This window comes from Cavia porcellus, unplaced genomic scaffold (genome assembly GCF_034190915.1).
Source record: "Cavia porcellus strain 051 isolate PalLab524CR breed Dunkin Hartley unplaced genomic scaffold, mCavPor4.1 scaffold_9, whole genome shotgun sequence".
NCBI classification, from domain to species: Eukaryota; Metazoa; Chordata; class Mammalia; order Rodentia; family Caviidae; genus Cavia; species Cavia porcellus.
In genome coordinates, this window is record NW_026947492.1 from 40,758,947 (window position 1) to 40,775,531 (window position 16,585).

The 16,585-nt window shown below is 42.0% G+C and overlaps 2 protein-coding genes across 5 annotated transcripts in view; both read right to left on the reverse strand.

Moving 5' to 3' along the window:
* Piwil4 (piwi like RNA-mediated gene silencing 4) overlaps positions 1-16,585 on the reverse strand; it is an 85,966-nt gene that overhangs the window by 41,126 nt on the left and 28,255 nt on the right. Inside the window, exon 1 of one of the 4 annotated variants that reach the window (XM_013151135.3) lies at positions 605-864. The exons of the other annotated variants lie outside the window; for them this stretch is intronic. Coding sequence (XP_013006589.1) covers positions 605-703 — 99 coding nt within the window. The 5' untranslated portion in view covers positions 704-864. Of the gene's footprint in view, positions 1-604; positions 865-16,585 lie in introns of those variants that run through there. 4 annotated transcript variants of the gene reach the window in all.
* Fut4 (fucosyltransferase 4) lies at positions 5,972-16,483 on the reverse strand. Its single transcript, XM_013151137.3, has one exon. It carries the CDS (start codon positions 15,390-15,392, stop codon positions 13,401-13,403), a length of 1,992 nt encoding a protein of 663 aa, XP_013006591.2. The 5' UTR covers positions 15,393-16,483; the 3' UTR covers positions 5,972-13,400.

The following is a 16,585-nucleotide window of genomic DNA, read 5'->3' on the forward strand; positions in this document are numbered from 1 at the left end:
GAGAACTCTTAGTATGTCTGCTTCTTTGTTGAAGAAGTTACTATGGAGTGGCCTGCTAAAAATGAAGTCAAGAGAAGGCCGGTTTCTAAGTCTAAAAACTGGCTGCAAACACTGAGCATGTATTTGTAACACAAACCAAAAGTTACTTATCTGTGGGTCAAGTCATCTGTAGCCTAAGTCCATCGGGGAGCCCTGCCCATAGTGGCTGCTCAAGTAACAATGGCTGGATCCAAACCGCATCTGTGCGGTACAGTACTCAATTTCCTATGCCAATTAGCCTCAATGATTGTTATTAGATGATATGCCCTGGAGTGGTATGAAAGTACACCAACTTTTTCCCAAGCAACTTAAAACCAAATCGAGTAATGACAACTCAGGAGGTGGAAAGTGGAATAAATGGCACACTCGCACTAAATCTGCAGTTCTCTTCGCGGGCCAATATATTTACTTCCATGCACTGCAGGATCCCTTGGAAACCAAACATGCGAAAGCCCCCAAAGAGTCAAAGGGGAGGCAGACAGCTTTAAGGAGAGGACAGAGGAAGGACGCAGAGGAAGGCCCCGTCCTGGGTGGAGGCAGAAGGAGAGAAAATAAAACAGCTTACCATTCTGCGCCCCAGGGGCAAGGCCTGGGTGTGCTGCTCTCTCTGGGCATCAGGGCTGCGGGCCAAGCCTCGTGCCCTCACTCGGGCGCGTCCACTCATGTTTGCAAGCAGCCCACAGTGGCCTCTAGAGCCGCAGAGTCTAGACTAGGGTATCTTCCTCGGCAAACAGATGGTGGAGCTGTGCCCGGTGGGCACCCAGCCTCAGAAAGCAGCTGGAAGAGGGCCTGGGTGCTGTGGGGGCCAAGGAAGGGTTTGGGGTGGGGGTGGGGGCAGGGACGCTAGAGCACGTGGGGCGGGGTGGGGCGGGGCGGGGCCGGCCACAGACTTCCTTTCCACGAAGCCTTACCCCTCAAATTTGTTATTAACTAACTTTTAGTTTTTGCAGTTCTATGTGGGTAAGGTAGTTAGGGTAAAACTGTTCAGTTTGCTTGCACGTAGATAAAACTATCAGATGTGTGTAGTTTTGGAGTTTTCTGTTGTATTGATTGCCCACTTACATCTGGTTGCCCGTGTCTAAAGCTATTTCTCAACTTTGTGATCTGGAAAAAACTTTTTCTTTTTTTTCTTTTTTAATGTAATTACAAACATCTACTTCAGTCTAACACTTTTTAATTTTCACAGTGAAGTGTTTTATCTAACTCAAATCTTAATGTAGTCAAATTTAGCAGTTTTTAAACTGTTAGTCTTTGTTCTTATGAGGCCTTGATAAAAGAAAATTTTCCCTGCCCTAATTTTATAAAGACAGGATATTAAGTGACATTTTCTTTTATTAACTTTGTACATTTATTTTTCACATTAAATATCTTTTATTTATTAGGATTTCACACATGCAAACACATGTAATTGATGTGAGGTAAGGCTACAACTTTATCTCTATATACTGAACCAATTTTCCTTAACATCAATTAAAACAATTCAACTGTCTCTGATGGTTTGTCAAGCCACCACTGGCAAATGACTAATTCTTGTGAGTACATAGCTCCAGTCTATGCCTTCCATTTCTATTCTTTGTGTTTTTTATTTCTTTTAATTATTTATACAATCCAGAGGGACAGTTTTTGTTCTTTGACATTTTCCAATTAATTTTATTCACAAAATTATGTAATAAATACAATTTCCTCATATGTCATCCTTCAAATGACTTCATGGGCATGTGTTGGCTTATAACACTGCTAAACATTGATATGTTTGTGTCACCCTTTAGATTTTCCTGTCCACCTTTGAACGCCAGCCACTGCTGTGGCAATCACAGGCACACAGGGAAACCGGAGAGCACCTCAGCCTGCACCTACAGGTGTAGGTGCACCTGCACCGTTTATCCTTAGCTGTGTCCCAAAGTATCTGCTGCTGCAGCGCAAGGACCCAGCCTCAAGTCCACTCGGCTATTTAACGCAGGAACAAGCCTCCCAGTGCTAGGGAGTTAATGCATCGTGATGGGTCAATATCAATGAAGAAAGGCACAACCCAAAGATACGCCTAACTCATCTCACAAGTCAACTGTTAAAAAAATTATTTTTTGGGGTATTTGATGTTGTCTATTAATTTAAACTTTTTTTAAATTAGGAGAATCCAATAAATAATAACTTACAAGAGCCAACATGTTCAGATCAGCTAATTAGTTCAATATCCTTGGTTCTGGCTAATATAAAATTAACTCGCAAGGCACAAGTTAGATGGTTCAATGCCTGTAGAGTTAGGCCATCAATGTTATTATTGTCCTTGGACTCTATTTCAGCAGTACTACTAGATTAATTTAAACAATATCATCTTTTTCACTTATTTTGAAATAAATCACATTTATAGAAAAGTTGCAATAGCTCACAAAACATCTACATATATTTCATCAGTATTCAACAAGTAACATGTTGCCATATTTGCCTTATTTTCTATTATATGTGTGTATTTTCTCTGATCTATTTACAAGGAAGTTTTAGACATCATGCTTTTTGACTGCCAAATATGTTAGTGGGAATTGCTCAGAACAAACGTATTAGCCACGCTTGGTGGTACCCTCTTGCAGTTCCAGGTCTTAGGAGGCTAAGGTAGAAGGATCACTGTCAATTTAAAGCCAGCCTGGGCTACATAGCAAGATCCTGTCTCATTTCCCTCCAGAACACTTTTCCATATCTTTATAAAAACCATGGCACAGTTACATCAGATTTAACATGGTTAAAAATTCTAATTTCTAACAGCTATAGTCCATAGCTAAAGTTTTGCAGTCTTAAAATATCTTGGAAGCAAAACATAAATTTTTAAAATATTTTTTGATCTAGAATATAGTTAGGTCAGGAGAATGCATTGTGCTGAATTGTCATGCCTCTTTAGTTTCTCTAATCTGTAACATGAACAGTCTTTTCAAAAAATTGTGAAAACTACATTACTGAAATATCCATAGGCAGAAAAATTCCTATTAAGCATTAGATATTAGCTGCTTAGCCACTGTGTTGAAATCTCCCCAATATACATCTTTGCTTCCTTGTCAAGGTAAGAATGCATTATTTGCTTTCTTGTCCCATAGTGCTCTATAAAGATTTAAGATTAGGTCTGAACAGAAGATGAAATAAAAGGAAACTGGTTGCAAAGGAGAGCTTCCCCTTCCTCCCTGGTTTCTTGGCCAGCAGGTTTGCCCTTTGCTCACGTACTCTCTTTCTTTAAGAAAACCCATCTGCTCCAGCAAGCCCTCTCCTCCAGTGACCCCAGGATTTGACTTTCCTTGGCATAAAAACTTCTTCAACCAAAAAAGAGAGAATAATGTGTTTACTTTTATCTTACAACTTAAGTGCTATTATATTATTCATATAGATTAAAGCATTTTCTTCTACCAAATTGTTTCTCTTTTGACTGGAAGTGAAGTTATTAAAACATTTTCGTGGGCCCCTAGAAAAGATTGTAGGTCCTCTGAACTGTGCCACTTATGCTCATTGGACAAGCTGGTCCTGTACTCAGTGCTATTTGTATTTCCCCAAATCGTGTGATGTGATGTGTAAACATACTCATGAGTGACAGCAAGAAAGTCAGGGAGGGCCACTGACTCCCAGTGCCCATGGAAGGGTGCAGAATTTGGAGAGCAAGAGAATACTGGCCCTCTAATATCAATAGCAAAACGGACACAGAGTCTGGACTATAAGGCCCTTCTGTGTGTACTGTGGGCACAACCACTTATGTTATTTAATTCTGGAACCTGTTAGAAGAGTTCATGTACCTTTCCTAAGGACAGGCCGAACTGAGGGTGGAGAGTGGAGTCAAGGAGTGGAGAGTATTACCTAAACTCACACTGGGAAGGAAAATATCTCATTAATGAATAAGGTTCCTCCACCTCTGCAAGCCAGTATGTCCCCATTATTGCACAGTTTGCTTTAATATCCTTTTTCAGCCTCTGCTAGGGCTTTCCAGAATATTTTTTAAAAAAAAGTACTCTGTCAATATTGGCTCTCATTTTGTTCCTCCAAGGAGTGCTCCAAACTTATGACTGTACTAAGGACTCCATGGGGTTGTTTGATTGTCTCAATTCTAGTGCTTGGGATGGAAGAGTGTAGTTCATTGGCCACCCAATAACATAAAGGAGCGTTACCAAGGTCAGGAACAAACTGGCTTAAGATCTAGAGTTCAGGGCAGTTAACTTTAGGAAAACAGTAAGCCCCTCCATGTGTCTTACTCTCTTACTAAATTCATGCTTCAAATAACCCATGCTCCCAAAATGCCCCAATGTCAGATTTGATGGTCAAGGTTGACCTTCTCAAATGCAGCTCATAGCAGAAATTTCTCAAATTTGAGTGGATCCAAAGAATCACCGCTGCACTTATTTTCACCTATATTCATTGAACTAAGAGATAGATGTGTGGATGAAATGAGGTTTAGTTCCTGCAGGGTCAAGTGCTTAGAGAGTACACAAAGAGAGTCAGGGACCCTAAAAAGAGCCCCCAGTTCTCACAGGAATTTATTGTTCTAATTCACTTTATATATTAAGGTTCCACATGAAATTTTTTGTGAAAATTAGATTATGTTGCTGAAGAATTTTAAAAAAGAGAGAGATTTGAAAACCACTAAAATGGCCTATCTCCTTACTTTTAGGCCAAAAACTGCCTAAAGAATCCTATACAGAAGTTTAAAGATTTATAATAATGATATTTTACCTACTTGAGTTCAGAGCAGTGTACAGGAGAAATAAGTAGCCTTAGAGTCCAAGAGACATGGGGTCAACCCTTAGCTCTGCAGTGATGAGCTGCGTGACCTTAAGCAAGAAACTAGACCTCTCAATTTAGTTTAGAGTGGGGATCATAGCATTTCACTCACAGGAGATGCTGTGTGAAGTGGGATCACACGAGTAGGAAATTCCTTGGCTTGGGAGGCCACAGAGCATGTTCAACAGGATTCACCTTCTCTGAGCTTTCCCTGACAACCCCTCCCCCCTGCCTCCAGGTACTCTCCTGGTAAAAAGATCTTTTCTACCCCACAGTGAAAATCCTTGTGCTCTTATTTGAGCAAAGATAAAGGACACTGGATGTCAGAGTGAAAAGTCCTTATAGAAAATTCTTTGGCTAGTAGTTTATTTTCCCTTCCTTCCATATGGCTGTACCATAAAGACTTGAGCTTTGTCTGCATATTTACTGCTATATCCCCCAGTGACCTTCAGAACAGTGGTTAGTACCTGACAAAATATTTGTTGAATGACAGGAAATTCTTGAAGACTGTGAGCAAATTCCTTTCAGCTTTTCGCTTCTGGTTTACAGTGTCCTATCGCTTCACTCTTTTCCATAAAGAATTTTTATTCCAGTATTTATTCTAATTTTAATCTTGTTTTTATGATTTGACAATTTTGGTAGTTAGAAAGCAGAATACTTAAAGTGAAGCAAAATTGTTTTCTCTCCTGAATGGTGATACACAAAAATAAACTTGAATCTTGGGTCTTTAGTTTGGCTTGTTCACGGCTTAAAACTTATGCCCTAGTGGGGTGTGGTGGTAACCCCAAGCATTCCAGAGGCTGAGGCAGGAGGATCATGGCACATTGAAGCCTAGCCTACAAAGTAAGCTCAAATCCAGCCTGAGCTGCATAGTAAGACCCTATTTCAAAAACAAAACAAAACTATGCCCTAGATGTTATACTTAGTACAAGAAGTGTGATGGTACATTTATAACTCAAAAAAGGTATGAATGAAATTTTAAGCAGGATGGCAAGGTTGGCAAGTTGATATGTAAATAATGTGGTCAATAGCATATATCATACATGCTTATAGAATTACTATAAAATAAAGGATTTTAATAACATTTTAAAAAGGAATCAAAAAGAATATCACTAATTTCCAAAAGTGCTCTAAAATACTTTAAATTATTTTTATGAAATTGCAACAGCAAGCAGAAACACTGAAATGACACCCAGAATTTAGAGATTTATTTTACATAGATGGGTACTGATCAGGAGAATTCCCAAAATATCAGGCCCTTATCACTGGTAGTATAGGGCTCATATTGGATAAGCAAGGAGAAAGTACAGAAGAAGAATGGCTTGTCAGTTGAGGATTATTTTATACAATGCGTATCACAGTGACCAGCTATGCATCACAGTGTCTAGGGATCAGAAGCAACCAGACCTGGAACAGAAACTATTACCTGGGCAACTAAGAAACTGAAGTATACTGGCTGGGGTGGGAGCACATTATCTGTTACAAAATAAGTATAGAATTCTATTAGTCATACTACAGGAAAGATAGCAAAATAAAATGCTTGCAAGTAAAGCAAGGAATATATGTAAATCAAGACACTAATTTTGGCATGGGGAGGAAAGTATCTGTTAAGATTCATGAAAAGGATAAATACATAAAAACATAAGAAGAAACAAAATATTTTTTATTAGAAATTTGTTCAATGGTATCCAAAGTACTGAGGGTTTTCTGTTTGCATATAGCCTATAATAAATAGATGCTCGTTTAAAAGTGAAACCTGGAAAATATTTCAAGCAAAGTGTTTCTAGAGCCCTGCAAACTCAAATAGTTATATGCCCAAGTGGAAATAAAGAGAAATCCTAAAGTTAATCTCATTGGTTTGCTTCACTAATTGAAAATCAAAATGCAAAGCTGGCTATGTTACTATGAAGGAGTGATGTTAATACTACACCCAACCTCCTCTTTCAGTAGATGAACGGCATTATTTCACTCAAAGAGATTTGCCTGCTTATTTGTGTTGGACAGTGAATGCTAAACTTCCAGTGTACTGACACACACAAAAAATAGCAGTACTGACTTGAAATCTAGGAGGGTGCCGCTCAAAGCTTTTGACACGTTGGCCTTTCAGTTTCCTGCTTACGGGTATCCTGAACCAGAGTATCTTTTCTTCTTGGTACGTCCAGTAAGAGGACAACACTTTCAGATTTTTGAAAAACAAAAAAGAATGTGGAGAGTAGCAGCTAAAAGCAGAGATAAAGCTTCTTTCTTAGAGCATCAAAAAGCTGAGGTAATAAGGTCAAGTGGCACAGTCCAAGAGATAAGTTTAAATAAACGAACTTTCCGCAAGGATCCAATTTCTCATACAGCTGTCCTTAAACTCAGAGTTAGAAGGAAAGTTGGTTAATATCACTTTTAAGAACCACTAACATACAGACTCTTTATGCTATGTTCCAGAAAGGAAAAAAGGAAAGTGATGGAAGAGGAGGAAACAAAAAAGAGAAACAAGAGGGCACAGGAAAAAAAAAAAAAAAGAACAGAAAAGGCAACCTTTGTATAATCTAATCTCAAAAGTTTCTGCCTGTACTCTGCATATTTTTAGCCATTAGAAATGTGTCACCAACTGCAGACCAAACTCCAGGCAGGCAGATTACCTGATAGCATGGATAAAAAGAGGCAGGGATCAAGGGAGTGAACCATACCACTTTTAACTGAAGAATGAGAAACAGGAAAATATAGATTATAAAGTATCCATATATAATAGGAGCTTCATAAAAAAGCAATTATTAGTGAACTACAGCTTTGATAAGAATCTTATTTAAAAGCCATAGACTTGTACCTTCCAAAGAACACTCAATAAACCTTAACGTACCGAACAACTAAAAGCATAAACTGTGTGATCATCAAGATAGCTGTGGGTGGACATTTCTGCTAATGGGATAGAGCCTTCTAAAATGTTTACTTAACCTTATGAGAACAAGAAAAATCACAGGGTAACAGCAGGTGTTCTTGGTTGCTAGGAGAGCAAAATCCCTATAGAGATTAGTCATTTTGAAGGTGATCCTTAATAATGACATTTATTTTTAACTGTAGGATTGGTGAAAACCATCAGGTAGGCAGTGCTGAGACCAGAGGCTGCATGCATTCCTTGTATTTTTCTGAAATAATGTAAAAGAAAGCTTCATGGTGATGAAGGAAAATCATTCCTGACTTGTAATTCTCTGATGGCTCTAAGCTTTTACTATGAGTTTGCCCAAAGTCTGTGATTCTACATATGAACCAATACTTATTCCTGTGATTCCTGTATTATGACAACACTTCTCATATGTTGATAACACCTATCATATGTTATTGGCCTACACATCAGTTTCCTTGACTAAAAGACCAACTTTTTGAGTGCAGAGTTCTTACCTTAGTTTATTTAGATCCCCTAATCTTAGCACAGTGCCTGTAAATAGGACACACTCAACAAATATTTGTTGAATAGTCTGTTGCTTTTCTTCTGAAAGATAATTCGGAACAAAATGTTTAGCATTCATGATCTAACAGGGCATTATCTTTTTCAGTATATTAGGTGTGATTCAGTAATTTTTTCAGTAATTTTTAAAAATGATAATTCAATGACCTCAAAAATGGATTTTTAAATCCTTAATTGAAGTAGTTTTATAAGATTTTACAGGAAATAAATAATTATACATTAAATGAACACAGTTCTTACATATTTTCCCCTTTTTCCCGAAAAATAATTTGTAATTACGGATATATCAATATCGACTTCTTCAAATGCAGATATTACAGTATGCTGATAAGGAATTACACAGGCAATGAGTATGATTTTTTCCTAAAATGAAATAGGAAGTACTTACAATAGTTCAACAATCTATTGCAATGAACCACAGTACAGTTTCATGTTTCTTCTAGAACATCGGTCTACTCCTTGTTGAGTTCTGGTCCCCCCCTGTCAAAGAGCTCAGACTCCTGATTCACCCTCCACTGGCAGGCAGGTGCTGTGCTCTAAACTGGAGCAAAGATTTCTTCTCAGCAAAGTGGCACAGAATGGTGCGTTTTACACTGCTTCCTCGTTAGTTGTGGGTATGTCCCTCCTTTATCCTACCTCTTCTGTTGCCCTGTGATCTTATCGCCCCCCTATTTTCATGTCTCCTCCTTTCTTCCTTTAACTAATCTTCTCAAATTCTCCTCAGAGATGTGCTTGTTGGCTCCCTATCTCCTTTTCCCTTTCTCCTCACTCCCCATCCTAACTCACCACCTGCTCCATTTTAAAATGCACTTTTTAAATTCAAAGAATCTTCTTTTCTTGCCCATCCTACTCTTATTCTCAGCTGGCCATGCTAATTTTTGGAAGTCTGTACTTATATGAGCATATAGCAGAGGGGAATGCAAGAGGAGGGCAGATCAGAAGAAGAATGTCTTTAGTGTTTATTCCAATTTTTATTCCAATCCCAAACCCATATTTTTTTTTTCATACCGTCTTACTATGTAGCCCAGGCTGGCCACAAACTCATGATACTATTGCTTCAGCCTCGTGAGCGTTGGGATTACAGTTGCCACCAAATATGACTCTATTTTTCCCTTTCAACAATTCCAGCATCTGCTGTAAAGAAATCTTGCCTCCTTTGCTCTCTGTCTCATATGATGTTCTTAGTTTTTATTCCACCCCTTTCCTAAACAGCATTTTTTACTTTGGTGGAGCCAAAGACAGTACATAGTGGGCATCACAGCACTTAGCAAAATAAACCAAACTGAGAGAAATGGCTATAATACTTATGCCCTTGGAGATAAATCACCAGGTTAGAGTAAAAAAGCCAGGCAAAAAAACAAGAAGGGGAACTCAATTGGACCTGGTGCAACTCACAAGAGGCAAGGCCATCACATTTCAATTTGGTAACTAGAACCAATATAGTTCAGAGACAGCCTCCACCAAGACAGGTCCCATGGGATATAGAACGTATCAGTACATGGGGTATACACTGGAGCCATACTTGGAGTATAAACAAGGAGCCATTTTCTGTCTCATTATTTTAATCACTTTGTCAAAATAATCTGAGCCTGTGTACATAAAGACTTTGTTTTGTTAAGAGTATTAGCATAAAGGAGTCCCCGAAACACATCAAGATTGACTTGAAATTTATGCCATACAATTATTCACCAAATTACCAAAGATTTAGCTTTCTTCCTTGATATCTAGGGTATGTGATATGTGTGAATAATATATACATAGTCAGATTCTTACTCTATGATGTCTACTTTTCTGTCAGTTACTGCTCTTGTGTATGAACTCCAGACTGTAAGGGTTGCACAGTGGGAAGCAAATTAGCTCAGTAAGTCCTAGGGTGCCAATTACGAGACAGCTAGTGGAACTAGAATGTCCCTAGAGTTTATTTCCTCCAACTCCTTCATTTTGCACTTACAGTGACAGAAACTCAAAGGGGTTGTGATTTGCACAGCACAGCTGGTTCAGCCACTACCACTGTAACCTCAGGCAAATCCTTCAGTGGTATGGACCTCGGCTGCTCCCTCTATAAAAGGCACTGGGAAAATCACAGCACTACTTACTGTAGTGTTCCCATATGCCAGGCGTCACACTAAGTAATTTAAGTGTCTTATCTCATCCTTTCAATATCTCATAAATTATATATGTGTACCTTCAATTGAAAATGAGACTATGGGGCTGGGGATTTAGCTCAGTGGCATAAACACCTGCTTTGCAAGCAGGCAGTCATGAGTTTGATCCCCGGTACCAATAAAAAAGGACAAAGAAAATGAGACTATCAAAATACAGAAAGCTCAAATAATTTCTCCAAGATCAAACAACTAGGAAGTGATGCAAAGCTGATCTAGGACCTGGGAGTATTTGCCTCCAAAATTTTTAAATTTCAATCCTTAAATCCCTTCTAAGAAATGTACATCAGGATACATTTTTAAAAAAATGTAAAGCTAGTTTCCCAAATTCCTTACATCGCCAAGAGTCTACAGTAGAGTTAGCAAACTATGGGTCAAATTCAGTCACTCATTTGTTTATGTATCATCTGTGGTTGCTTTTTCACTCCAACAGCAGAGTTGAACAGTGAAACTGACATATTTATTTTCTGACCCTGCACAGAAAATGTTTCTGAAGCTCCGGTCTAGAGCCATGGCAATTTAGAGCATCTTGTAATGGCTTTACATTACAAAGCACCTTGGTATACACCACCACATTTGATCTTGATTTTGTAGGGACATTCATGCATTATAAAGAAGGAAGCTAAAACTCAAGAGAGTTTATAAACAATTTGCGTGATTAAGGCCACAGGAGCATAAAGTGGCAAAGCCACATACTCAGGTTATGACTCCAGACTATACTCATATGCATTGTATCTTGCACTACACAGTTAATAAATACATGGCTAGATTTAAGTGGACTAAACACTAGAAGAACATTGGCAATAGATATTCATCTTACAATTTACAACAAAATTTTCTTTAAAGGGCCCTTCTTTCCACTCTGAAAATTCAAGTTTAATCTAAATAGTAATTATGATTATTGAAATATGGCTTTAAGGACTTACTTGAAATACACAATACAAGGCACCTTCCTTTTTATTTCAGATTTATTCTGGCACCGTTTAGATTTCATTTCAGACATAAAATTGGATGATGGCACCCTGAAATCACTGCAAGAAGGAATATTGCATTTGTAGTAAACATAATGTTTGATGATATATATCACACATAAAAAGTATGATATATCATAGAGGTAAAATGACATTATTTAATGTGATAAAATATATTATATGCAGATGTAGGGATATATAAATATTCAGCTGGGAACCCACAGTTAGACATATTCACTTATTTCCTAAACTGAGAGAATTGAAGCACCTAGTTTTAAGTGAGCTTTTCAAGTATGTACACAACAAATGTGCATGGAGGTAAAATTTGCTTTCTATGACTCAACTAATTATACTAATCAAATTCAAAATTACTTTTTATTTCACTCTATATAAAACTAATTAATCTTGGACCCTGATTGGTCACGAGGTCTTTATGATTAATACTAGTCACTGAGGGCCCTTACTTTGACAGAGGGGAGAACTCTGATCATTTCAGGCTTTTCATCAAATGGCTTTTCAATCACTGATTTATGGTCTATATCACTGAAAATGCCACTTTCATCAAATTGGTTGTGCCAACTATTTTATCAAAGTCACCATTCACTTTTGGCAGTGGTGGTTTGTTAAAGAGAGAGACGTTGTGTTACACATTTTTATATCTTGCTCAGGGCCCTAAGCCTAATGTTCAGGAGTGTGTAATCAGTCATCCGCTGTTGAACATGCTAGTCACTCAACAACCTATAAAGACAATGCATATCATTTCCAAGCTTGATTCTGCAGCACAGTCTCAAGGACATGAGGAATGTGAGGATCTGCTCTCCAGCTCACCACTAGCAGGGGAAACTCCTGGAACCAAATGAGCCCTGCAGAGTTAGCCTTTAATAAAGGACAGAGTAAGCTAATTGTAGGCACTAGTTTTAGTTTCATTCCTTAGGATCTAAACATTTCAAAACTGACAGAAACAAAAACTACCCCTCGCTGACACCATCAAACTTTTTTCCTTTTGCATGACTCCATGACGCAGTACCATCTCCTGCACTGTTCTGCACAGGTAAAGCCAACACTGCTGAAGAGCTGACATTCCAGTTGAAGTTCTGGGTCCAGTAAGACATGAAATAAATAATTTTGTAGAAAGTGACACTGTAGCTTGCTCCTCTCCTTTTTGTAAACATACTGCTCTGCTGGGAAGAGGGGGAGAAGAAGGTTGCTTGTGCTTTATTTTCACATTTGTACTTTTAATGTTTTTTAAATCCAGGCTATAGGTAAATATAAAGACAGAAGAAATAAATTAGGAGATGATTATTCACATTAAAAAGGGATTGTCCATAGGGTTCCATTAAACACTGAACTCCCTTAGGACTCTGAGTTTGGAATGTGATTTAGATGCAGCTTTTCAAGAATATATTTCTTGTATAAAGAGAGGTGCACCCATATATTCATCTTAATTCTCTTCTTCAGCACTTGTTTCCATTCATAGGGTGCAAAACAAACAGTTCTTGTTAAGAAAGTCTGTGGCTTCATAAATTGCACTCCTCACCTTTCCCAGGGCAGGAGGCTTTAAGGAATCTGACCAGCAAAGAAAAAGACCCTCTTGGGGATGCAGTCCTTCCACTATCTCAAACCAGCACTCTTTCTAAACACCAGGGGTTCACTTCAGCTTGGTCCAGGCAAATGTGCTGGGAGCAGGGTGTATGAGATTTGGACCCTGTGTAGGCTACAAATATGGCCCGTGGCAGAGGAGGAAATTCAATAGAATTGAATTTCTTCTTATAGATAAGCTTCACATCTGTACCAGGTAAAGAAGGGCCCTTTCTTCACCCAGATGCCCATCTACAACTGATGGAGCATAGCTGCTAGTCATGAGAACCAAGGACCTTTTCTATCCCATCCTTCTGCTAATTAATATTAATTGACAAACCACCTTAATCCCAGAGAGCAAAAATAAGGCGACTGGGGAACTCAATCCCAAGAATTGGTGGCAGTCAAGGAGATGCCCAATAGAGAATCAAAATGGTCACATTGGTGGCTTCACCGCTCAAACCAGTTGGCCAAATTGCGAATACTCTTGGGTTGATCCCCAGCAGTCTGCACTGCCTGGCAGGCCCGACACCAGGGCTCGTCCCAGAAGGAGGTGATGTGCACCGCATACCTCCGGCGCCAGTGGAAGTAACGGCGGTAGACAGCCGGGTTGCGATCTAGGAAAAGCAGGTAGGCGGCCAGGGAGGAGGCACTAGGGAAGTCATCCACGTGGATGAAGGAGTTACGGGGCACAAAACGTTCATAGTTGGCACGGTCTGGGCCCAAAACCACCGGCACTGCTCCGGCCAGCAATGCATTGCGCCAGAGCTTTTCAGTAATGTAATCCAGGTGTTGCGAGTTCTCGAAAGCTAGGTAGAACTTGTAGCGGGCCACTGTGTGCAGGAGCCCGCTATTAGGTACCGGCCGCCCAGGCCCGCTCCGGCCAAACACATCGACCGGCAGGTGCTGGCTCAGCTGATGGTAATAGTGGACCCTGGCCTGGCGCTCATCCCAGTGGCTCACCACCCAGGCCACCAGTCCCCTTTTCCGGGCTAGAGGTGGGACTAGGCCCCTCGGCTGATCACCAGGGTGTCTCCTGGGATAAAGGTAACCGTAAGGCACGAAGATATCAGAATCAGCGCGGTACGACAGCGTCCAGTTGAAGAGGTTCCCTGCTAAGGCCCGCAGCCCCGGAGAGTGGGTGGGCGACTCGAAGTTCATCCACACCCAGCGCTGGCCAGGGGGCCGCGGTCCAGAGATCGCCGCCTCCTCCGGATCGTCCAACATGCGCAGCTGCAGGTCCTCCGCCGAGCTCACCTGGGCGCCCCAGGGCGGAGGCCAGTCAGGGGGTCCCCACACGAGGTCGCGGTGGTGGAAAAGCACAGCTTGCGCCTCTCCGTAGGCCGTGCGGTCGGTGAGGAGCCGGCAGCCGCTGATGTTGAAGCGCAGCCAGCAGTCGGGGGGCGGTCTCGAGGCCCTGCCGCGCCCCCCGAAGGGCTCCCACCACAGCAGCACGCCCACCGACCGGCCTGCTGGGGTCGGGGACGACCAAGGCAGTGACGGCAACTGTCCCCAGCAGGCGTAGGCGGCCAGCGCCGTGCACATCAGCCCAGCGGCAGCCAGCGTGGACGCGTTCCGGGGCAGCCCTCGGCCTCTGCGCCGCCCGCCGGCCACCAGTCTCCACTGCGCCTCCATGGAGCGCATGGGCACAGCAGCCGCCGCCGCTCGCCGAGCGTCCGCTGGCGGGGAAGGCCCGCATCGGTTCTCATGCTGCTGCGGGGGCTCCGGCCGTCTTAGCCGGTCGCAGCTGGCCTGGGTGCAGGAGGGGGCGGTCCCGGAATCCACTGGCCGGCCGGCCCGGCTCCCCCCCTCCCGGACCGCAGGCGGAGCCCGCTGCCAGGGCGAGGTGAGAGGGCCGGGCAGCCCGACCGGGCGCCGCCCTGACCCTCCTCTCCACGGTGCTTCCTGCCCGGCGGGCCTGGCCCCGAGAGTTTCCTGCTGCGCCGCCGCCCATTCTCCACCCCAGCCAGTGCTCCGAGGCTCCCCGACTGCGCCCCACGGACGCCTCATCCGCAGCTCGGGATCCTGCCTCGGTGGGTCCTGATCGTTTCCGCGCGCCCACCGTCCCGGCCTTGCGCCTGGACCTGCCTCCCCGCGGCGGTCCGGCTCTCGCTCACAGCAGCCTGAACACTTGGATTCCAGAGTTAGGACCCGGTCGGTTTCTGGGCACGAGCGGGGGCTTGAGACCCTCCAAAAGCTGGGACCACGCAGGCAAGGACAGAAAGGCTCTCGGGGACGGTCCGAGCGGCTCAGCGGGACGGAGATCGGAATTCGCTTCCTTCCGCGAGGCCACCTACCGGTAGGCGACGCCCGCCGGAGGCAAGGAGGAAGCGCGGGGAGAAAGAAAGTGAGACAGAGACAGACCGCCTGAGACCGAGACCCAGAGAGCGAGAAAGAGACCGAGAGAGAGATCCAGCGGTCCAGCTGAAGTCCGGTAGTCATGACCTCATGGTCTGCGGAAAGCTGCCAGCCGTGGAGTCAGCCCTCGCACCTGGGCCCACAGAGGCTGTGCATTGTGTGAAACTTACTTTTCAGTGCGATGAGACCAATCAATCTCTTTACCTGTGTTGGACCTCCAACTGAGGAGGCCAACGGAATGAGAGTAACCAGAAACTAAGCAACCCAACACGTTCCTTCCTCACTCTGCACCCAGCATTTGTGACTGCTGATAACGGTCTTGATTTTAAGCCTGAGAATTCACAAACATGCTGGGTGCAGAGTGAAACTGAGAACTCACAAACTAAAGTTTCAAATGGCCCCCAGGCCCTTACCTTCAAGGAACTTACTGCCTGTTTAAGAAGATGAGTGAATGAACGTCCCTATTAATTTTAGGCCCTTTTCAGGTTTATCAGTGAGGCTGCAATTAGATGACTACATCTAAAGTCACATGTTACTCACTTTCCATTCTAAATAGGCTGGGGCAGGGCTACAGATCCAAGGAGAGGAGTGTTGAGAAAAATCTGAGTTCAGGGCTGTGCTTCCTGGAATCCCTGCCTAGAGTATGATACAAATGACAGAAGGTGGGGGAGAAATAGAGCTGGGAAGGGAACCATCCCAAATGTTTTTGACCTGATACAGAAAATAAATTTAGGTTTATCATTTCAGTTTATTTTTTATTTACTTATATTTATTTTTAAATTTCTAACAGATCATAAAAATTGTACATATTTTGGTGCCCTGTGGTGTTTTTATATGTATAGGTTATGTATATATCATGTATAGATTATGTAATGCTCAAATCAGGGTAAACTCAAACATTTATCACTTCTTTATGGTGAAAATTTCAGAATATTTTGTCTATCTTTATATATATACACACACACACACACACACACACACACACACACACACACACACATATATACTTCTATATGTATTCAAGTGTAGGGGCCAGGGATATAGCTCAGTGGCACAGCACCTGCCTGGCAAACAAAAGATCATGATTCCCAGTACCGAACAACAACAACAAAAAATAACAGAGTATAAACACTTCTTTAAAAGTTTTGGTAGCTCTACCTAGTAGTGCACAGAAGCAAATTAAGTTTTCTGACTGTGCCCATCAAGTAGTAACTTTTTCTACACATAAAACCCTTTATAATGTCTCTTGTTTGTTTTGTTTTGATTTGACAAGTAGA

What these genes read in the sequence shown, in the direction of transcription:
- Fut4 (XM_013151137.3), bottom strand. Translation starts at nt 15,392, where the DNA reads ATGACTACCGGACTTCAGCTGGACCGCTGGATCTCTCTCTCGGTCTCT.